The 22,149-nt window shown below is 40.1% G+C and overlaps 3 protein-coding genes across 11 annotated transcripts in view; 2 read left to right on the forward strand and 1 right to left on the reverse strand.

The window, feature by feature from the left end:
• The first annotated feature begins 22 nt into the window (after positions 1-22).
• gkap1 (G kinase anchoring protein 1) lies at positions 23-6,528 on the forward strand. Of its 3 annotated transcripts, XR_014923368.1 has the most exons (13): positions 23-378; positions 807-1,069; positions 2,171-2,329; positions 2,476-2,553; positions 2,856-2,991; positions 3,112-3,140; positions 3,295-3,456; positions 3,678-3,764; positions 4,523-4,586; positions 5,206-5,276; positions 5,410-5,487; positions 5,640-5,776; positions 5,981-6,528. XR_014923368.1 is itself a non-coding variant. In XM_085475605.1 (12 exons), the coding sequence occupies exons 2-12, from the start codon at positions 821-823 to the stop codon at positions 5,709-5,711; spliced, it is 1,185 nt and encodes a 394-aa protein (XP_085331731.1). In that variant the 5' UTR covers positions 23-378; positions 807-820; the 3' UTR covers positions 5,712-5,778. The 3 variants fall into 3 exon arrangements, 2 of the variants coding, with proteins under 2 accessions (XP_085331731.1, XP_085331732.1); XM_085475605.1 differs by lacking the exon at positions 5,981-6,528 and having other exon boundaries at positions 5,640-5,778; XM_085475606.1 differs by lacking the exon at positions 5,640-5,776 and having other exon boundaries at positions 24-378.
• A 423-nt stretch (positions 6,529-6,951) lies between these two features.
• Positions 6,952-17,403, forward strand: LOC146697111 (ubiquilin-1-like). Of its 2 annotated transcripts, none has more exons than XM_085475607.1 (11): positions 6,952-7,298; positions 9,797-9,939; positions 11,175-11,269; positions 11,442-11,704; positions 11,886-12,023; positions 12,121-12,280; positions 12,397-12,518; positions 12,652-12,735; positions 12,961-13,076; positions 13,170-13,341; positions 14,375-17,403. In XM_085475607.1, the coding sequence occupies exons 1-11, from the start codon at positions 7,167-7,169 to the stop codon at positions 14,516-14,518; spliced, it is 1,569 nt and encodes a 522-aa protein (XP_085331733.1). In that variant the 5' UTR covers positions 6,952-7,166; the 3' UTR covers positions 14,519-17,403. The 2 variants fall into 2 exon arrangements, with proteins under 2 accessions (XP_085331733.1, XP_085331734.1); XM_085475608.1 differs by having other exon boundaries at positions 12,124-12,280.
• Positions 17,404-17,966: 563 nt separating this feature from the next.
• The window catches only part of LOC146697112 (gluconokinase-like), a 7,235-nt gene continuing 3,052 nt past the window's right edge, over positions 17,967-22,149 (reverse strand). For all 6 annotated transcript variants that reach the window (XM_085475617.1, XM_085475618.1, XM_085475616.1 and 3 more), the window contains 2 exons: positions 20,561-20,604; positions 17,967-19,801 (listed from right to left, as the gene is read on the reverse strand). In XM_085475617.1, coding sequence (XP_085331743.1) covers positions 19,432-19,801; positions 20,561-20,604 — 414 coding nt within the window. In that variant the 3' untranslated portion in view covers positions 17,967-19,431. The remainder of the gene's footprint in view (positions 19,802-20,560; positions 20,605-22,149) is intronic.

Consider the following 22,149-nt stretch of genomic DNA (forward strand, 5'->3'; position numbering starts at 1 on the left):
ATGGTGATATGATAGTTGTTGTAATATGACGAACACGGTAGGTCGTGATTGGACATCCGACAACTAAGGTGTAACCATGACAACAGGCTAAACTAGCTAGTTATTGTGCGATAATCGCTTAGTATTGTGCAGTTGGCCTTAAAAAGCGATTCGGTCAACAAACTGCGCACATGCTGCACACAATAACCGATATATCTGCACATATCGTAAACACTTCTTTTTCTGCATCCGCATCGCAGAGGATAAGGGAATCCCAGCCTTTTTCCTTTTTGACACCGCCGGGCTTCTGTACTCTTTTGAGACAATCGCTGGTAGCAAACCAACGATAACCCTCAGCCCCTTTGCGAACAGGTGAAAGTATCCTCAGACAGTTTTCATGTGAGTAATCCTTCTTTAACACAAGTCAGTGAGCGCATTGAAAAAAGGAGATCAACGTGAGTCCACGCGTGTGCTTTTAACTGACATGGAGCGGCACTTTTGCACTTGTTTAGGAGCTAACAACACTGGCTAAGCCTTAGCTGTTACGCTGCTGCTATGCGATGCTAATCTAGCTGTGTCCACTAACTGTTTGTAACGGAGCTCTTTAAATGGTTTACATTTATCTGTAATACTGTCTGTTGTCATAAGATCACAGTGCTGACTCCGTGTGTAGCTTTGTATGGAGGTGTTGGCTGAAATACTGTGGTACTAAAAAAACCCCAACAACAAACAAACAGGTTGTGAATATGCGCTAACTCGTCATTTTATGATCTGCTCTAAGTTATTCTGAATAAACTGTTGTACATTTATCTGCTTTCATCGTTCAGTTTGCCTTCTCACGATGGCATCGTCTGCAATGATCACAGTCCCCACCACAGCATCCCGCTTTGCCCTGCTACAGATAGATTCAGATTCGGATTCGGACACCTCCGAGTCGGGGAAGGCTACCACTAAAACTGGACGGGACTCCTCTGGGAAGCCCAGACAAGGAAAAGCAGGTGCAGCCGGAGGGAAAGCTGCTCAGGGCAATGACAAGAAGAAAGACAAGAAGAAGAAGAAGAAAGAGCAGCAGCAGAGTGAGGCAAATGAGGTGAATGAGTGAGATGAACAGCCTGCAGCTCTCTGCCTCTTACATATGTGTTATTTTGCAGTGACATGAAGAAAGATCAGGCTCTTCAGTCGTTTCACTTCTCCTGAAGCGAAACTGCAGAGGGCAGGGAGAGGTAAACAGGTTGTGGTTTGCTTTTGGTGTGCTTGCTACTAATGAAGTAAAACAAATGCTGTTCAGATGATAAGTGTGTAAGTTGTATTTCGTTGAGGTCATTAAAATTTTATATTGTAAAGTGCAATATTACAGAGAAAACCTCAAGATTCAGACAAACCCCTATGATTTTTAACATCATTTGGTGATGGTTGTGAAACTAGTCTCTGGTTATCAGCGCTGAACTTATCTAAAGCTATTACATTGCAGAAGCCTACATACCAAGTCCTCATAAATGAGCATGCAGGTATGCTTTCTGCCTTCTTGGTGATACTGATATCTGGCCAGATTTTTATTCAAAGCTGCCAGTGTGATAGCTTTCATCTTTAATAAATCAAATAACATAGGAGTAGACAGCATCCAGTGGATTTTGCAGGCTAAATTCTTATATGGAATTGGTCCAATCCCAGGAAAAAATACTAAATAATAAAAAATTGGTTTCAGCACAGTTAATCAGTTCAAAGTGCAAGTTTTCTGGTTTTTTGTTCTTGCATCTGACTGTAGTTAGACAGAAATTAGACTTACATAAGCAGGGAGTTAAAACATGATCTTGCCTCAGAATCTGTAATGTGAAGATTTGAAGACTGTCTCCTTGGACTCTGTAAATATTAAAAAATATATATATATTTTATTGACCGGTTCGTTAAAAAACAAAATGGGGAAAATGAAAATGTTCAGCTCTGAGAATAACAATGTTGCAGCACAATTAAAAGGAATGTGTTCAGGCCCAACACCCACTTAAACACATTAACAAATCCTCCTCCACTCCACAGACACAAACCACAGGCAGCATACATCCTGAGAAAACAGACCGTTTTTTGTTGTTGCTGCGCGCACATAGACAAGTTGATGGTTTCTACAGCTAACAATAGAATTTGTGTTTATGTCAATAATGATGACATCAGGTTGTTTTATCTTTCTCTCTATTAGTTGCGTAATCTGGCCTTCAAAAAGATTCCTCAGAAATCTTCTGCCCCTTCTCCCTGTATGACGCTGTCAGGAATAGCCGGTGAACTTCTCAATCCTACGTCGGTGGACCAGGATACACCGTCGGAGGGTTGGCAGCAGTGGAAGCAGAGAGACGAGCAGGTTTAGAAATGACAGCTACTCACATTACAGATGAGTGAGATAGTAAAACTTGTATGACTGTCCCTCATAGAGCAGCACAGGCCACACCTGACCTTACACACAGCACGAAAAGTCCCTAAAATTCAATGTTCTTCCTTTTCTTTTAGATAACCACAGAACTATATGAGGCAGACTTGGAAAAAGCCTTGATTTTAAGTAAACTGGAGTATGAACAACAGAAGCAGGTACGCTGCAGAAAAACACTAATATTCTCATTTTGAAAGCCACATTTGGGGGCACAGATGTCAGAGCTGTATGTTCACTTTTACGTAAGTCGCACATCGCTCTGACACACCTGTGACATGTTCACTTAAATTATAAGTCAGCGTATTACCTTATTCCTTCTTCATGTTGGTGATTAAAGGATCTTGTTTTAAATGACTCTGCCTGAGTTTCTGTGGGTTAAAAACAAAACAGAATTTATTTCTGGTATGCAAAGCAAGAACTTGAGCTAACTGAAGTCAAAGCATCTGCTTTCATTCATCAGAGCAACACAAACACGTCCTCGCCAAAGTCACGGTCAGGAAAAGAAGGTGGAGGCAAGAAGGACAAAAAGAAGAATCAGCAGGCAAAAGACAAAAAGACAGTTTCTCTGCAAGACTTCCAGGCTGAAAGCAGTGCAGGTGAGACCAGCTTACAGATTACTTTAAAGTCTTATATATGGACCTCATATATATGATTTACTACATTGCATATATTGTTATTTTCTTGTAACTAGTTATTGCATTGTTTTCTCTTTGCAGAAAATTTAAGTAGAAAACAAGAGAAAGAGGTGAGCCGGTTCCACTCTGTTTACTTTATATTTTATAGATTGCACAGAAATGTGAATGAACAAGTGAGGGACGAATTAAAGATAAAATTTATTTTTTAATATTTTGTTTGTAACTTAAAAAAATGTGTAAAACATCAACCAAATTACCTTCCAGGACTCCAGAACGGCTAATTTAGCACTGGGAGTCGGGCAGGACGAACGTTTTTTTAATAAGTTGGAAGATGATGTCAGTCGGATAATCCAACGGGAGAAAAGACGCGAGCAGTATACGAACAGCCAGGGACAAGAAGTCAGCACGTCAACAGAACACGAACCAGTGAGTGGACACAAGTACCACAAAATACTCGCGTAGCTCTCTCATTAACTCGGGTATGAAAGTGAACAAAGTTAGCTTTTCCTTTGAGTTTTGGTTAGTGATTAACTGCCTCAAGGTACATCTGAAAAGCTGTTTGTGAAACTGCATACATGCACCATTACCAAAGTGAAGTTTCTTTTTCTTTACTTGCTGATTTTATTTCATGTTTTTCTTCCTGTTAGGACCCCAGAGCGGAGCAGCTGAAGTATGAGCTGGAGAAGAAAGATCAGGAAATTGATAAGCTGAAAAAAAACATTTCACAGTGGGAGGTCAGCACCCATAAACAGTTATCTGATCTAATCATCTTTCAGTTTCAGAAGGACAGTGATTTTCTTTGTCTTTTCCTGTATGATGAGTCACAAAAAGGAAATTTGATTTTCACAGCTGTAGAAACGGTGAAGTTAATCAGAAAAATCTCTGCCATGTTTAAAGCCAAACAGGTTGGGTTTAGTGTTGGTTTGTCATCATCATTAAGATGTTCTTACTCAACTCACGTAGGCTGTGGGCTGCTATGGCACTGTTAGTTAGTGTGGACTTCTTCTGTTAAAAAAAAAAAAAGTCTACATATTTAATTTTCAACTGCATATTTTTATCACTGGACTCTACTAGAGTAGCTTTGGATGATTCATAATTCAAAAATACAATTTTTCTCATTCTTGCCTTTGTTCAGCCCTCTTTGACTGTGTGAAACAAGCAGTTTTAGTTCCTCTCCCTGCGAGCCACTTTCCGCTGATTTGCTGCCCTTTAAACAGCACAGAGCCAAAGCTGTGAGTCTGAGATAACCACGTTAGTGCATCCACTCTCAGTAACACCATATAGAGACAAGAGTTGAAAATGTCAGAACGTGAGCATGTTGATCAGTCTGAAGCTTTTGGCTTATTTCACTCGTCGTTGAAACTATATGCATGATTAATATGAGCGTTCCCCACTGTAACACTGTGACAGAAAAAAGGAAAGGTGACCACACCTGCAGCCAACACTGTTGTGTCCAGTGCTACAAAAAGAATCTTTCTTTTTGTCTCTGCAGGTAAAATACAAAGAGGTGAAAGCAAGAAATGCTCAGCTGCTGAAGATGCTGCAGCAGGGAGAGAGTGAGTTTGATAACACAGTAGATACAGTTTGGTCCAAAAGTATTTGAACAATGACACTTTTTTGTTGTTGTTGTAATTTTTTCTTCTGTACAACAAGACAACACTTCTGGATTTTAAATCAAACAATCGAGATGTGGGTGAGGTGCAGACTTCTGCATTAAATGATTCTGAATTATCGATATATTTATGCACAGTCCTCCATTTTCAGTGGTTCAAAAGTAATGGCAGAATTGACTGACTAGCATTTTCATAGACGGCTAAGGCCGTCTTATTTCATGACAAATGAAGTAGATGAAAGCTGCTGTTCTAAGTGAACTTGCATTTCTTAACTTTTCCCTCCAACTCCTAATAAGAGATCCAAAGAGAAGTCATTGTAAGTAAGAGTGACCTGCAAACAAAGGTAGGATTGACTGAATATAGAGGAATATGTATGTTGTTGTCTGCAATTGCTAAACAACGAATGTAATGTGTTTGCCTGCGATTGAGTCACATCTCAATTGTCTTGATTTAAAACCCACTGTGGGGGAGAATCATTGTCCAAAAAGTGGTTGTTTTGACTATCCTTTCCTTTCCTGATGAAGATATCGTGTGTGATGTTTCTGTTCTCTCTCTTTTTCAGTGAAAGACAAAGCAGAAATTCTTCTACAGGTAGAGGAGCTACTGCATATTAAAGAAGAGCTGTCTTCACAGGTCTGTAACTGTGTGTGTGTGTGTGTGTGTGTGTGTGTGTGTGTGTGTGTGTGTGTGTGTGTGTGTGTGTGAGAGAGAGTGAGTGTTGGGGGGGATTCTAAATTTGTAAATCTGTGTTTTTCATTTTAATTAGGTAACATTATTGCACGCTGCCCTCGAACAAGAGAGATCTAAAGTAAAAGGACTGCAGTCAGAACAACCAAAGCACCAGGTGAGAGTACAAATACTCTTCTGTGTGGTATCTTCATTGTAGGAGAGAAGAACTGGTGTTAAAGTGTTGTCTCCATCTTCATTTACGCTGAACTGACTGCATACTAGTTTATGATCATGCATGCACCTCATTGCTTTCGTGGATTTCTGTAGAAACTGTGGAAACCTAACAGAAAAACTTCAGCCTGTAAGGCAGGTAAAGTCAGAAAGTGTCAGCGTAAGTAAGCCAAAGGACAGAAACATAAAGAGTTTACTCGGCCCAGTCAGGGGAGCAGTGAGCTTAGATTCAGGTCAGAGCATTTGAACACTTTTTCTTTATTTTTAAGTCAATATGGTTTCTTTTTTTTTCTTTTTTCCCCAGTTGATAAAGACTGTGTTTGCCTCATTTATGTTCTGTTTCTACATCCATCTTTTGACTTGAATTAATAAAAGCACACAAACAGATCTGATATCCATAAATAATTGTGTCCTTTCTGCAATTTTCTGTTTCACAGGGAAACAAGAAAGGAAAGAAGGGCTCAGAGGCAGATCTATGAAGGTTTCAGAAGGAAAATGCCTGAAAACAAAATGAAATAAACAAATGAAGAAACCCCTGAAGAATATTCCCACTATTGATCAAAATCAGGGTTTTTTTTTTTGTTGTTGTTGTTGTTAAATCTTAGACTCCTGGTCAGTCTGTTTTGCATGCCCTCCCTAAACACACACACACACACACACACACACACACACACACACACACACACACACACACACACTAACAGAAAAAGCTAGATTTGGCACGATATGTTACACAATTAAATAAGATTTACAAGAGGCTTTCTGAAATAGCGACAAACGTTCTAAGCTTGTGTTAAAGTAGCTGCTTGGCACATCGTGCTGCCCTCTTCAGGCCTCAGAGTGCCTCTGGATCTCCTGTACTGTTGAAGGCTCTGTGCCTGATCTTTAAAGGTTTTGTTGCCAAAATGACAGGTGTGTAATGCAAAGTTGTTTTGTTTCTTTATTTTCCCACTGTTAAGTAAATAAATTACTTTTTCAGTGAAAATGTGGTTTTACTTTTTGTGTGTGAAAGCATCGAAGAGCCTAAGAGGAATTTTAAAAAAAAGTGTAAAAGTGCCTCAAACAAGCCAAAAAAAAATTGTATTTGAGTCATTAGATGTTAACATGAGCCAGATGAAAATAAGATACTTTAAATCTGCTTGGGTCAAATCTCAAAAGGAAGAAGGATTTAAAAAATTTTTAGACTATTGTCATCAATTACCACTTATCACCTGTGCGTCACCTTTGGAGGCTGTTAAAATTATAATGATTCATTATTGTTGCTGGAATGAGAGTTTAAAAGTGAACTGAGAGCATCTAGGATTTGAACTGCTGTCTGATTTTTATGGTGCACTATATCTTTAAGTTAAGTCTGGTTACATAACTGGCTTATTATTAAGTATTTTATTTTTGTTAGTCGAAGTGCACTCAAAAACTGTTATAACAGGCAGCAGGGGCATCAGATCTGTGCATAGTAGCAGCTAGGTGTGGGCTTTGCGTGTCCACCTCAGTGACCGGTGTGGCCTCAGCTGGCACACATCCGCACAACTTATTGCCGAGTCATCGGGACAGACACGCAGCCCGCGTCGGGACGGTGTGCTCCTGCTCTGCACCGTGTTTAAAGGCCCGCGGGCCGGACAAGTGATGTCGGCAGCAGTGAAAGACGAAACTACAACACCGAGACACCGCCGCAGGGCTGAAAGGATCCACGTTACCGTCACAAGTGTCACGGAGAGCAGAGACTTCATCGTTAGAGGAGACTGCACCGTCAGACAGGTCAGGGAAGCACAATCAGCCAGCTGGCCTCAGAGCCTTGTAATAACAGGCTGACAACGTCACTGAGACTTTTATTTTCATGCCATAACAGACTGAAATTAATGTTTTTGTTAATTTACGTGGCTAAAGAACTAAGGGGGCGGATCACTAAAGGTACTAATGTGGTATATAAATTGGAATTGGACTCATGTGCAGCCCAGAGTGCTAATACAGATTTATTATGTGAAAAGTGACTCTGCACGTTTGAAGATTGTTTTGAATGGAATAACTGTGTGAAAAGAGGCAAAAAAGGAGTATTTTTTTAAGTATTTAGCACGAAGTTGAGTACTAGCTAAAGAGTGGCCCTGAATCCAGTAACAAAATATAATTCAAAGGCCACTTCATTAGTTACATCTGGACGCCCTTTAAGTTTGTGGTATAGATTCAACAAGGTGCTGGAAGCAGTTATCAGCATCTTCACATGACATGAGAGCATCACACAGTTGTTGGTGTACATCACAGGGGGTGGCTGTAGCTCAGGAGCTAGAGCACGCCATCTACTAATCAGAAGGTCGGTTCAGTCCCTTTATATCTGCGTGCTAAATATCCTGGAGATACTAACCCCAAGTTGGTTTCTGATGCATCTATCAGAGTGTAAATGTGCGTGCGTATGTTTGATAGAAACCAATGAAGTACAGTGCTGCTGTATGAATGGACGAATGAGGCATGTTGTACACAGGAACCAGTCCATTTATCATTTACATCCATGTTTGACATCCCAAAGGTGCTCCACTAGATTGAGGTCTGGTGACTGTGGAAGTCATTTGAGTACAGTGAACTCATTGTCATGTTCAGGACACCAGTGTAAGAGGATTTGAGTTTTGTGGCATGGCTCCTTATTGTGCTGTAAACAGCCATCAGAAGATGGATAAAGGGTCGCCTTGGGTCACAGTGACCACCAACTGTACTCCGGTAGGCTGTGGTGTTTACGTGAAGCTTAGTTGTACTAAGGTACCCAAAGTGTGCCAGTGAAATATCCTCCAAACCATTACTACACCACCACTGGCGAAACCTCTGATACAAGACAGGATGAATCAATAATTTCCTGTTCTTTACCCCAAATTCTGACTGTGTACCATTTGAATTTCACAGCAGAAACTGAGACTCTTCAGACCAGGCAATGTTTTCCCAATCTCATACTGTCCAGTTTTGCTGAATCATACTTTTAGTTTCCTATTCTTAACTGACAGGACTGAAACCTGCTGTGGTCTCCTGCTGCTGTAGCCCATCTTGTTCAAAGTGTGACGTGTTGTGTGTTCAGAGACGCTCTTCTGCATGCATGGTTGTAAAGAGGGGTTATTTGAGTTGTTGCGTTCCTTTCAGCTTGAAGAAGTCTGGCCATGCTCCTCTGACGTCTGACATCAAAAAGACATTGTCACCCAGATAATGACCACTCCTTGGATATTTTCTCTTTTTCAGATCATTCTCTGTAAACCCTAGAGACAATTATGTGCTAAAATCATAGGAAATCAGCAGTTTGTAAAGTGCTCAGATCACCATGTCTTTCTCAAACAACCATCGCCAGATCACCTTTCTTTCCTATTCTGATGCTCTCAACATCAGCAGCATGTTTGAACTTCAGCAGGTCATTTTAATCATGTTTTCTACTCTAAATGTTTGACTGGCTGATTAGATATTTGTGTTTAACTAGCAGCTGAATAGTTGTACCTAATGAAGTGGCCACTGATTGTATGTTATTATATGTATATGGGTGTATTCAGTGGGTTTACTGTTGTCACACAATTCAAAATCATATATTGGATTGTAGTTACTGGTTTGTTAATGTGTATATCACTTAAATCTTTCCGCCGGAGATGATTATATTACATGTACGCTTTATTTATAGTCAAACCGCATAATGTACCATCTATGGAATGCCAGGGCTGCCAAAATGAGTTAATTAAATACGCCATTAAATAATTTATTAAATGTGTCAATAATAAATTAAATACATATTTATGACATATTTAATTAATTATTGACTCATTGAATTAATTATTTAATGGTGTATTTAATTAATTAATTCTGGCAGTCCTGGCATTCCATAACTATGTAGATTCCTATTTTAAAATCTTCAAAATAATAATTCACTGAATTCCTAAAATAAATGGTGTGAAGTGCAGAGTACAGTATTTGCTTCCAAAAGATAGTAAATTTAAATAGAAAACACCATAACATGAATCACTTAAAGTAGAAGTACACTGGAACTGTACTTAAGTAAAGTCTTGAATAGTCATACTCTGCTACATTGAATTACTGTTTCTTTCACTGCCCTCATCTAACGGTTTTGGTGGAGAGACCCCAGGATGGAAGTTATATTGGCTGGTGCCACCCGAGGCCCCTGTCTGGATATGCCCCTGGTGTCTTTGCTGCTGATCTTTGAGCTGGTACAATGGGGGTTATCACCATTAAATACACCATTAAATAACAATGGGGGTTGTGTGTTTCTGTGTGTGCAGTTTAAATGGGGTCTGTCAGAGCACCTGGGAGCCTCAGCAGAGGAGCTGGTTCTGATCCACTCCAGTCGAGTCCTCAAAGACTCTGAACCCTTGAGTCACTTTAAAGGACTAAATGGGTCGGTACGCCTCAGCATGATCCAAAGGTATGAACAACCTGCTCTGTTTATGGCATGGGTTCATGCCGTCGCTAGTAATAAACCAACATTTGGTATTAATAAAGATAAAGAAAATAAAGATATAGGTCCAGATTTACTAAAAGGGGCAAAATTGTATGTGAGTCCAATCACCCAAATAGTGCTCATAGGCGTGGTGAGTTTATTGGGAATTTACAAAAAATTGTGCTGTTTTCTAAACACAGTGTAGTCAGTTCATTTCAATATCAAGAAAAAAAAATAAGACAGATTTTACTTTCTTTTTTAAATTACATGTCACATATGTCAGTAAATCATTGTGTGCGCTTGTGTTAAATATTGTTCCTCCTGTGTTTTGCGCCTTACTTATGCAACAGAGTCAGCTGCAAAGAACTTTAGTGACCTCTTAAGAAAATATTGCAGACAAATCTGGCACTAATAAAAGGCAACTGCACATTCATTAGCTGTAGCTATATTTATTATTTGCTTTTAAATCATAGTAAATATTAAAAACACTGCCTTACATTGGATACCACATGTACCACATTGGGACTACACAGCATTTTTATTCTTTGCTGTTTATTGTGCATATTCAGAGAATATTCCACATTTTTATTGGCTCTAGTTTTCAAAGTGCAACAATACAGAACTTTCACTTTTCTATTTGGCTTTTATAAAATGTCTGTGCAGAGAGCAGGGAATATAGAAATAATATATAATATAAATATATAAAAATATATAGCCTCATGAAAAACTACATTAAAACCCAGTAAAATAAAATATTAAAATAGAGCAAATAAAATATTAAATTTATCAGAATTTAATGAGTGTCTTCCCAAAGCAAATCAAATAAATCTATGAAAAAGCCAAGAAAACTACTTATTACTTGGAAGCTTGTGGAAGGTGAGATTTTAGAGTACAGGGAGAACATTACATATAAGTCACATTTTAGGTCGTATATATAAAGCACTGGTAGTGTCTCCCACTTTGTCCCACATCAACGTACATTTTGCTCCACATTTAATTTGATAGAATCTGATCACCCCACTATCACATGAAGTATTAAACAAAATATTATGTCTGCAAAGATTCTCAGTCAGAGATCTGCACACTCTGCTCTTTAAAATTAAAATTGTAGAAGTAATTTTAAGTAATAAGTAACTTCTGCCTTCAGGTTCCTTTGATATACAGTCTATTTATACCAAACTTATGTAAAAAAAGAAAAAACAACTGGGTATCTGTCTTAGGCCTCAGCATTCATCTGCTCCACCTCCCACTGACCCAGACCTCCACCCTGAACCGGATAACATCACACCTTCCCCTACTTCTCCTCTCTGCCTGGGTAAGATGTGCAGAACACGGGAACTCTTCTCGCCTTTAACTATTTTCATAAATCTAGTTTGTGGTTCTCATTTCTCCAGACTTCTTTGTTTGAGCTTCAGCTGCTGCTCTGTACTCAGCTCCTCAGTGAACTTATAATCTGTCATTCTGTTGATTCCACCTTGTTTCTGTAGTAGAAGGTCTGGACAGCCTTGTCCTTGAAGACAGCGGGACTAGCTTCTTCCCGGAGCTCCAGCGCCAGATGGAGAACAGATTGCTGGCTGACCCAGAAATGATGCACCGTCTCCTGGGCAGCCCCTTTGTGCAGAGCACCCTCTCCACCTCTAGCCCTCAACTTATCAGAAAGCTCATTCTGTCTAATCCCCAAATTCAGCAGCTCCTGCAAACAAACCCAGAAGTGGAAGATATGCTTAACGACAAAGATGTCATAACACAGGTGGGTATAGTGGATGTCAGAGCATTGTAACATCTGTACTAACATTAGAGTAGACACTTGCAAAAATGTTGTTATTTTAACCTTTCTAATTTCACTGCAGTATGAGTACAGTTGCTTCCTCCTTGCCTGATTTCTCCCTCCGATATTTTGAGTATGTTTTTGCACTTATCTCTCTTTCCAGTTGCTGGAGCTCATCAAGAACCCTGACATGATAGAAGAAATGATGAACAATGAGGACAAAGCTTTAGAAAATTTGCAGTCAGAGCAGGAAAATCCTGAAGTCATTACTGACAATTCTGACCCAGAAGCAAAATTACAGGTGTGACTTTGAAAATGATGATTATTATAGGTCAGGTTAAACTTATCTTGTATGCTTAACCTGTTTTCTTTTTAATATCTGCTTTGCCTTTTACCAGAAGGTAGGAGCATCTGCATCGGTGACTACATCACCCGGAAATCACCACATACTGGAGGGTGAATCCAATCAGACGTTCTCTGGTCACTCGACAGATCCTCTCAGTGAACTGACTGCCACATCCAGAGCTAGGTCAAACTCTCAAAGCAGCATCACAGCAGGCATGAGCTTTATGCTTGAGGCATTCTTAGGTTATATGTTTTTAAATGTGTTAAATATTTTAAAGATATCGTTGAACTGCTTTTTAAAATATTCTATTAATGGCTTCCTGCTTCAGGCATGCAGTCACTGCTAGAAGAGATCACTGCCAGTCCAGGTCTATTGGAGAGCCTGCTGTCTGGGCCATACGTCAGCAGTCTTTTAAACTGCCTTAGCCAGAACCCTGACCTGGCTGCACAGGTGATGCATGGACACTTTAATTCTTAAATGTGCAGTATTTTCACTAGGCAACTGCAGGACAACATTTCCTTCTTCCTAAACAGCAGAGATATCTTATATAGTTCATCCTGCTTTCATTTTTGCATTGTTGCAGATGCTTCTGAGCCACCCTTTGTTGGCTGGAAATCCTCAGCTGCAGCAGCAAATGAGAAAGGAGATCCCTGTCTTTCTGCAGCAGGTCTGCTTATTCCTCTAACTGTTAACCTGCTGTCTTTCAGCTGGATTAGATGTCTGCAATACATTAGGAACACTAATAATTTTCTTGTTCCTGGACAGATGCCATGGTTTTTCATAAAATCCATGTAGATATGATCATCTTTAGCAATGCAGGAAAACGATTCTACTCTGACTCCGTTGCTCAGTGGGTATGATTAATAACTTTGCCATTATCAATAATGTGCAGATGCAGGCTCCAGAGCTGCTCTCGGCCATGTTGAACCCCAGAGCCATGGAGGCTCTGTTGCAGATCCAACAGGGCTTGCATACTCTGGCTGCAGAGGCTCCAGCTCTCATACCTGCGTGAGTAAAAACAACCTAAGGAGATCTATTGTGGTGGAAGAACTGTGTTTCAAAGACAGAGAAACCTTATCGCCAGTCTTGCCCGTCATGCAGGAATGCTCTCGGAAACACTGGAACAGGTATCGGTGCCACTTCTGAGCATCCATCTGACTCCATTCCGAACAGCCAATCAGGAAGCGGCCAACAGGCTGCTTCAGCGACAGAGCAGCAGCAGCAGCAGTTTGTACAGCAGATGCTACAGGCCCTGGCTAACACTAATAACGAGGTACTACCTTATAAACTTTTTGTCTGTCTCCAATGTTGAGTCTCAATTTAAAATATCAGTAGTAAATAGCATTTTGACAGTAAATGAGAATTTCCCTTAGGCAGGCAAATGATACACGCCTTTGATATTTAGTGATTCAGTACTTTTAAAAAACTACGCAGTATAAAGAGTGACTGACTGCTTGATATCAGCTTGCATTAACAGCTGCTGGTATGAATGTGGATAAATTAGAGTACCACACTACATCTCATGGAGCCAAATGATGTCTAATTTGTTCAGTGGTTTAAACTATTATAGCCTACATTTTAGCCTACTGAAGCAGGTCCAGCTGGGCCTCAGTGACTCAAATTCTAGTTAATCGTTAAAGTTTCAGAGTCAGTGCTTCTACTTGTGGATCCAACATTTACTTAGTGGGTTACAGCCCCGGTAGAGTCGCTGTTTTCTGGTGGGAAGGAAGGTGGCATTAGTCTTTCCCTTTCTTAGATACTGACGCTTTTTTCCTGCAGAACCACTAAACTCGGCTGAGTGCTGCCAGCATTCAGCTCTGGTGGTTATTGCCACAGAGCTTTTTGCTGCTTACTCCAGTGTGTGAGGGAGTGTGGTTCTGACAAACTTATTGACTTATTTCTCTTTTTTGCTTTCGATTTTATTGCAGTGCTCCTTTTTTATCCCCCGCAGCAGCGACTTGGCCATCTCTTTGAGTTCAATTATTCATAAAAACTTTTTTTCATGCTGCCTCCTCTCCTTTTCCTCCCCAAAACATTTACCTTTGTTTCCCACATCGCCTGGACTTTCTTCTGATTCATATCCAGATGTTTTTGCACCTGAAGGGAGACTCATACCCAAATACCCAGAAACAAAACTGGGTGTCTGGGTTAACAAAATCACTAAATCTGGGAAGGTTTATTAATCTTTTCCAATTTGTTTAAAAGGATTCACAATTAAATCGCTAATTATGATCTCATTTTGAATTCTTTCACACATTATTTTAATAAGTAAGACTTTAAATAACTCTCGTGTCATGTTGTGTCAGGTCCATCACAGAGAGAGAGAGTTCAAGGAGGAGCTGGAGCAGCTGAGCTCAATGGGCTTCAGAGACAGGAAGGCGAACCTTCAGGCCCTCATCAGCACAGGAGGAGATCTCACCACTGCTATACAACACCTGCTCAGTCTCTGACACGTATTCATCCGTGCACATATACACTGCAAAAGATAAAAACATAAGAGAATAAAAAGCCATACTTACTTGATGCACTTTCAAAAACTAACTTATATCACACACATAATGTTAAACTCTGTTTGTTGTCCTACACTTACACTTTAAACTTCAGTCAAACAAATTAAAGGTCTGAGGATGGTGAGTGCTGTATGCATCTATGATATTGAGGTATACAGGTACATGTAAAACTGACTGAGAAGTGAGACAACAGGAGGAGGATTTTTACATCCTTATTGTCCTTGAAGTGTGAGTGTGTGGGTTAATATTAGAAACAAGAGAACACAATGCCTTTCACTGTCTTATATGCACCAGTCATGGTCTGTGTAGACTCAAAATTCCCCAAAAGTTGAGACACAATGTAAAATGTAAATAACACCAGAATACAATGATTTGCAAATCTATTAAACCCATATATTAATTTTAAAAAATGAAAAAAAAAATAAGTTCATTTCATATTTGATGGTATCATCCTTCCCAAAAAAGTTGGGTCAGGGCCATGTTTACCACTGCGTAACATCCCCCTCTTCTTTAATCAGTCTGTAAAAATCTGGGAACCGAGGAAACCAGCTGCTGGACTTCTGGGAGAGGAATGTTGTGTTTCTTTGTTGTATTTTTCACAATCCTCCAAATCTTTCCAGTTGGTGAAACATCTGAAAGGCAGGCCAGTTCAGTACCCAGACTCTTCTACTGAGTCGTGCTGTTGTAATAGATACAGTCTGCATTAGCACTGTGTTGCTGAAATAGAAAAGCTGTCATCTGGATGGAGCATACGTGTCTCTAGAACCTCTACATACCTTTCAGTGTTGATGGTGAATTTTTAGATTTGCAAACTTCCAATTCCTACACACCGATGCACTCAAGTATCATCAGTCATTATTGAACTGAACGGCGATAACAAGCCAGATAGTTTTAGACAGTTTTCAGCGTCCGTATTTTCCAGAATTTCAAAATAAAGTTTTTGTCACCACAGAAAAAATTTCCACGTTGTCCATTTTAAACGAGCTTTGAGAAAATGGCATGGATCTGGATCACTGTTTACATGCGGTTTCTTTGTTGCATTTAACCTGCATGGTGAACTGCGTTCACAGACAATAATTACTGGAAGTTTTCCTGATCACATGCAGGGATTTCCAACACAGAATCATGTCTGTTTTTAATGCAGTCCAGATTTTTTAGAATTTTTTTTTGGATAATATTATGACAAAATATTCAAAATCTTCACATTTTTTGCATTGTGGGAAAGTATCAGAATTATTCCACAAATTGTAAACTCACTTTTTTGGTGAATCACAGGCCACTTTTACTTCTGACAAACTCTGCCTCTCGAAGATGCTCTTTTTATACTCCATCACGTTACTGACCTGTTGTAGATGAACAAAATCAGGTGTAAAATGGGCATTCAATGTTTTGTTTTTCTTTACTAAAATGTACTTTTCTGGTCTTCCGTTGCCCCGTCCCAACTCTTTTAAGATGTGTTGCTGCCATCAAATTCAAAATGAGCTCATATTTTTCCAGAAATAGTGTGCGTTTATGAGATTTGCGTATTATTACATTATCTACATTTTACACAACAGCCCAACTTTTTTGGAACCAGGGTTGTTATAGACTGTAGACATAAAACAATGCAAGTTTGCAGAAATATTCACATTATATTGTTATTATTATCAGAATCGGAATACTTTATTGATCCCTAGGGGAAGTTATTTAATCTCTCTGCTGCCACACTTTAAAGCTCAGGCCTCTTCATGTTGCCACCTGGACAGTCTAATGAAAGCTTTTAGCACCCTGAGACAGTCAGATGTCCTGGATGCACGCAGAAAATTTGCACTCTCATTCTCAGCCAACAGACTGAGCCAGGAGTGCAATATGTTCCGTGATGTTCCCACTCTGTCTAGCTGCTACTGCGGCTTCTGCACCACAGGCTCTAAAGACCGTAAATAATTACAAAGTTTGTCTTCGAACGTAGACTCAGTTTCAAAAGACGTTCAAAGAAAGAAGATGACTTCATGCAAAGTCCAAACCTGCTTGGAGGTCAGTGTTTATCTTGAGGTTAGACACGTACAGAAAGTGAGGTTTGCACAGCCAAGAGAAAATCACATCAGCCATGAAATACCTGATGTGATGCTCTCCCTTAAGCTTGAGCTCTATGCTGCAGTATTTTTGCACCATAAGGAGCAGGCTCATTTATCTCCTTGTGGATTTCACGAGCAAACAACAGACTGAGCAACATCCTTTAGACGACTCGTGGCTCTGTTGTAAACAGAACTATTAAATGCTGTTATTTACTTTGAATTCAATTCTGTTGTTTCTCATTTATGTAAATACGTGCTATTTGTTGCTGAATTTATGAGGCTTTGTATAAGATGCGTTTCCTCCACGCCTCTGTGTTCAAATATAATGTTCTGCAGTTGTTCTGCAGTAGGGTCAAACAGCAGCATTAGTTTAGCAGGATTTTCTGTGGCTACAAATTGTTCTTTTTGGGTAATAATGTATTAAGAATAAGTATGATTAAGTATTTAATCCACAAAATTGTAGAAATAACACTCCTCAAAGCTTTTCTTTCTAATATCTAAACTTGCACTACCCCACTAGAAACACTAGGTGGCATTTAGAGTCTTTTAGTATGGCTTGTATGAAAATCAATTTGAATCTGAGATGTAGCAAAGTAGGTCAAAGTTAACTCATTGTTATTCTCATGTTATTGCCTACAGTATTAAAATGTAAGCCAGAAATCCACATCTGCATGCTCACCTCTGCAAGATATACAAACTGGGTCAAATGTGTTATTCCACTTACTGAAACTGTACAGACCCGTGCACTGAACAACATTAAAAGATGTTCTTAAACTGAGAGCGTTCCTCTGCTTTCCATTCCTGCCTTTTGGGGGCTTACAGCTACCTGACACACGGGACACGTACTCTGTCATCAGATGGATGCGCTCTGCTTGACAACCTGCATGTGTTTGTCTGTTGCCGCCAGACTTGGGGGGGGGGGGTTAATCTCCAGCAAAGTGTGTGTGCGGCTGAATGTGTGAGATATGAGAGTAGCCGGGAGGGGGGGTTTCTGGATTAGAAGCTCCAAAAATATTCGGGTTGAGGTTTGTAGATGAGTCACAACACTAGAACAGCTCCACAAGTGCAGGTGTGAGAGAGTGTGTCTGAGTGTTTGGTCTGAACCTCACAGAGGGGAGCAGTGAAGTGTTCAGGTTAAATCTCTTTAATGATTCGACTTTGTCGGTGTGAAGATTTCAATCTCAGAAGAAACTTGTTATCCTGAAAATGATAAAGAAACATTCTCAGCAGAGAAGACACTGTGCAGAGTTTTCTAGGGCTCTAAAACAAACAAAGATGCTTATGTGACCTGACTATCTTTGGGTTTGTTGAGGACAATCATCAGGACAAATAAAGAGCTTCCATGTGTTTATTCCAACTATTAAAAAGATCAGCATCACATCATTTATGATCAAACACTCGAAACGTCCAGAAGTCCAGGGTATGTGGAGAAGTAACAAAAAATGTCCAGATTGAAAAAGAAGGCAAAATTAGTAATGAAATACGTGTGTGTTTGTTTTTTTTAGTTAAAGGATTCAACTAAAGGAGATTCGTCACATGTTATCACTATGAAAAGAAGAGAAACACAGAAAAACCTAAAAGCTGGTCACTTAACAAAAAACAATTAGCACCATCTTCCACTCCACACAAATCTATCTGGCCTTAATTAAGCACTCTGGTCTTAGCAGTACAGCAGGGCGGTACCTAAGGCAGGACACACCCCCACAGGCAGAAATCACAGCAGGCTGTAAAAACCTTTTATCTTCACCATGGCATATTCTTAAAAGATACCATCCTTAAATACGCACAAACCGGTTCAGTTTCAAAGCTTACACACATACACACAATGCATTTATTAGAATGGCACCTAAATATTTAAATGTTTGCAACCAGCTAGAACTCTCGAAAATCACACATACTGTGTATTCCACTCTTCACTAAATAACTAGTGAGCTCGTCAAGCCTGCCACACTCTGTGGTTTTACATCAACACTGAAACAGTGATTTATTTCTCATCCTCACTACAAACCAGACATTAATTAGCTATTCAAAAGGGACTAGAACAACAGTAAAGGCCACACACTCTGTGTTGTTCTACTTAGGCAAACTGCTGGTGCTAAAATGTCACATGACAGTGTGATTACACTGATGTTCATCATCTTAGTCTGTCATGTTGACATGTTAATCATTTCTATCACAGCTTTGTAGGTATTTAGTTTTCAAGTATCTAAAAATATTAATTTTGTCCTAATAAAGGCATTAATCATACTTTTTATTACTCCCGAGGCCTTTAAATCTATTACAAAATTTACAGAGATGTTATATTTCTGTAAAATTATATAGATTTAAGTTTATATAAAAATGGGCTCCATGTTGTATTTAACTTATTCACCTTACATGCTAAAGATGCCCACAGGGACCCCAGAAGGAGACACCACACCAGCCTCGTGGAGTCACAACTTTCCAGTCTTTGTCCAAGCCTGGGTAACTAGGAGGGGAACATCAGGAAGTGCATCTGTGACAATATAATAATCGAACATGTGGATTCATCTACTGCTCAACTGTTTTCAAGATATTCAAGGGAAAGAGGGAAAAAAAGCAAACATCTGATGTCCACTGTCAAGCTCGTGTGCCAGTCCATCGAGTAGATGCTGGATGTTTTCAAATAAGTGGAAACTGTGACTTCCTGGTTGCTGTGGAGAGCCACACAGGGAATCACCAAAGTCATTCAAATGTAATCCTGCAGGATCCTGAATATTTGCTGGAATATCAATGTTACAGCTGCTAAGGATCCCATGTGGTCTGTTGTGGTGGTCAAGGCTACGCTGGTAGCCCTGACCTGTGGTCGATTAAGTGCCTTTCAACCTCCACAGCCATATCATCGATGCCCCTCTGGATGTCCAGTGTCAACACATTCTCCTCATCAGACGGAGCCTCTAAAGTATCAAACTGGGAACGCAGCATGTCGGCTTTCATATAGTGACCCCTCCGGGCCACCATCCTCTGGTAAATGAATTCATAGTCACCACGAAGGAAAAGAAAAAAGACATCAGGAGAAGCCGGAGGGAAGATTTCTTGGTCTGTCTCCGAAGGGGAAGTGAGGGCTTTGGAGCCATGGAGGAGGATCCGTCTGTACTGGTGCTTCAGTGCAGAGCACACCAGGAGAGCATCAGAGCCTGAACTCCTCTCTCTGTGACAGGAAGACATGAACATATGTACAAAGTTGCTGAGGGCAGGAATGAATAACTACTGAAGTTCAGACTGAAAAAAATAAGCTTAAAGTAAACTTTAGTCTCAACAACTAAAGAGAAAAAGATTGACGCAAGGACGAGCGGATGGAGAAAAATAAGTGCATCTGAGTGTGGAAGAGTTAAGCAGAAGGACTCTTTGATGTTGCCGCTGACGTTTTTAGAAAAAGACGACACACTTTTTGCTTCTCCCTCACCTCTTTTCCTCACTTAATCTGTCTTTACTCCCCAAACTGTTTTTCCTGGCTCTCTGGTTTTCATCTCAAGTTTCACGACCATCGTTGACATTTTTTCTCTCTCGACAATTTCATGCCTGCACATTCTCACCTCGCTCCTCTGCTCTTCATCTCTACCTCTAAACCCATCATCTTCTCCTTTATGTCATAAAAAATACCTGTTTTCATGAAACGTGTGTGTGTGCAGTTGGCTTACAGCAGATATTAGGGTAAATTGCCACAAAACACTGGCGGCCATCAGTTTTACCCCCTCAGTCACAAGATTTTTAGAAAACTTGACCTCTGACCTTGACTGTGAGGTCGAGGTCAAAATCCTGCCGCCTCGCCCTCCTTTTTGTAACCTTTGATGTGATGACAACACCCCCCACATCAACCTTTAAAAGGCTGATGGTTTAAAAAAAAGCCAATGTTGTGTCCTTTGAAATGATAGAACTTATGTATTTGTAGAGATTGGTTAGCGCTCACCTCTGAATGACTTCGTGTAGTTTGAGAAGCCACGGCAATCTGTCCTGCAGAGACAAAGAAATGCAAACACTAAACACAAAAACTGATTTTTGTTGTGCACAGCTTAGTTTAAGATTGTGTATTTAACTCCTTTAAATAGTTTTCCAGCTGGTCTGTATATATATATATATATGGCTAAAAGAAAAGTCACCACATGGATTTAACTACACAAATAACTAAGAGCCTTCCGCTGGGTAATTACTGCGGTGAATAACGTGTTTCGGCTGGCAACAAATGATTTAACACAAACTAACGACATGAGCAGCTCCTCATTTGTTAAAGAAACATTTTGAAAGACATTGTGGAAAAAAAGGGTCAAATTATTGACTTGTATCAAGCAAATTGTAAAATACTCGTGGCCTTAAGAAAACCACATATCAGTGACGCTAATTGGGGAAAAAAGAGCTCTGATATTCCTGGAGGCAAAACAAAAAGGTCATGTGGTCTGAGGAGTCCAGATCTACTCTGTAATGAGTGGAAAGAAAACGGTAAAGGGTAAGAAGAGAAGAGGATGAAGTGCTGCAGTCATTAACCCCACTCCCTACCACACGAGCCTGTTATGAAGTGGGGTTGCTACAGCTGGTCAGGTCTAAGGTTCAGCAACATTATGTGCCCAAAAATGAGGTCAGCTGACTACCTGAGCCTACTTAACGATCAGGTTTTTCCATTAATTAATATTTTTATCCCTATTGGCAGGGGCATATTCCAAGATGACAATACCAGGATTCATCGGGCTCAAATTATGAAAGTGACTATGGAAGCGTCAGACATCTTTTTAACTCTGTGACTGGACACCACAGGGTCCACCTTTAAAGCCCACTGAGAATCTTTGAATTATGCTGGAAAAGACTTGAAATCTTGTCTGTTTCCTTCAAAAAGACATTTGATGACCTTCCCTGTACTCTCATTTACAAGTTAGAATACTTTGGTATCCGTCAATGAAGATGTGATTTAATGACTATTACAATAACTTCTGGGTAACAGTTTTCAGCAGATTAAACCCAGAGAAGGTACTTCTCTCACTTTTGACAATCAAACATGTGGTTCAACCTATGCAAGCTCCTCAGGAACACAGAGGCTGCACAGATCTGACTCACTCCCTTGCATGCAGGTTTCTGAGCGCGCTCATGTCCTGTTTGGTCACGCCAACCTCAACCTGCCAACTCTAATAGTAGCATGAAAGACACATTTTGCCAGAGCAAAATTTCTGCTCCACTCCTCGCACATCATTTATTCTCAAACTGCCAACTGTTGACAATTTTTAAAATATGCCAAAGGGTTGGACGGAGCACGTCCCTGGGTAATTCTCCTCGCTGTTCAAAGCAGACCTCTGAGCGGGAGGTTATCATCTGCCACCAAACACCGCTACCGGTGAACTGCTGCCAAATGCTGGCGGGGGCTCCTCTGCCTGTAAGCCTGTATACTCAACTTTGGCAGGAAGCCAGACAATTGTTTGGAGGGCTCCCTTTATTTAAAAAGTCAGCATGGATGGGGAGGAGATGAGCCCTGAACAAACAGATAATAAATGACTGAACTGAATTTCAGGACTG

The sequence above is a fragment of the Copadichromis virginalis genome, linkage group LG12 (genome assembly GCF_057382275.1).
Source record: "Copadichromis virginalis isolate Kocher_CV1m ecotype Utaka linkage group LG12, C_Virginalis_male_GT1.1, whole genome shotgun sequence".
NCBI classification, from domain to species: Eukaryota; Metazoa; Chordata; class Actinopteri; order Cichliformes; family Cichlidae; genus Copadichromis; species Copadichromis virginalis.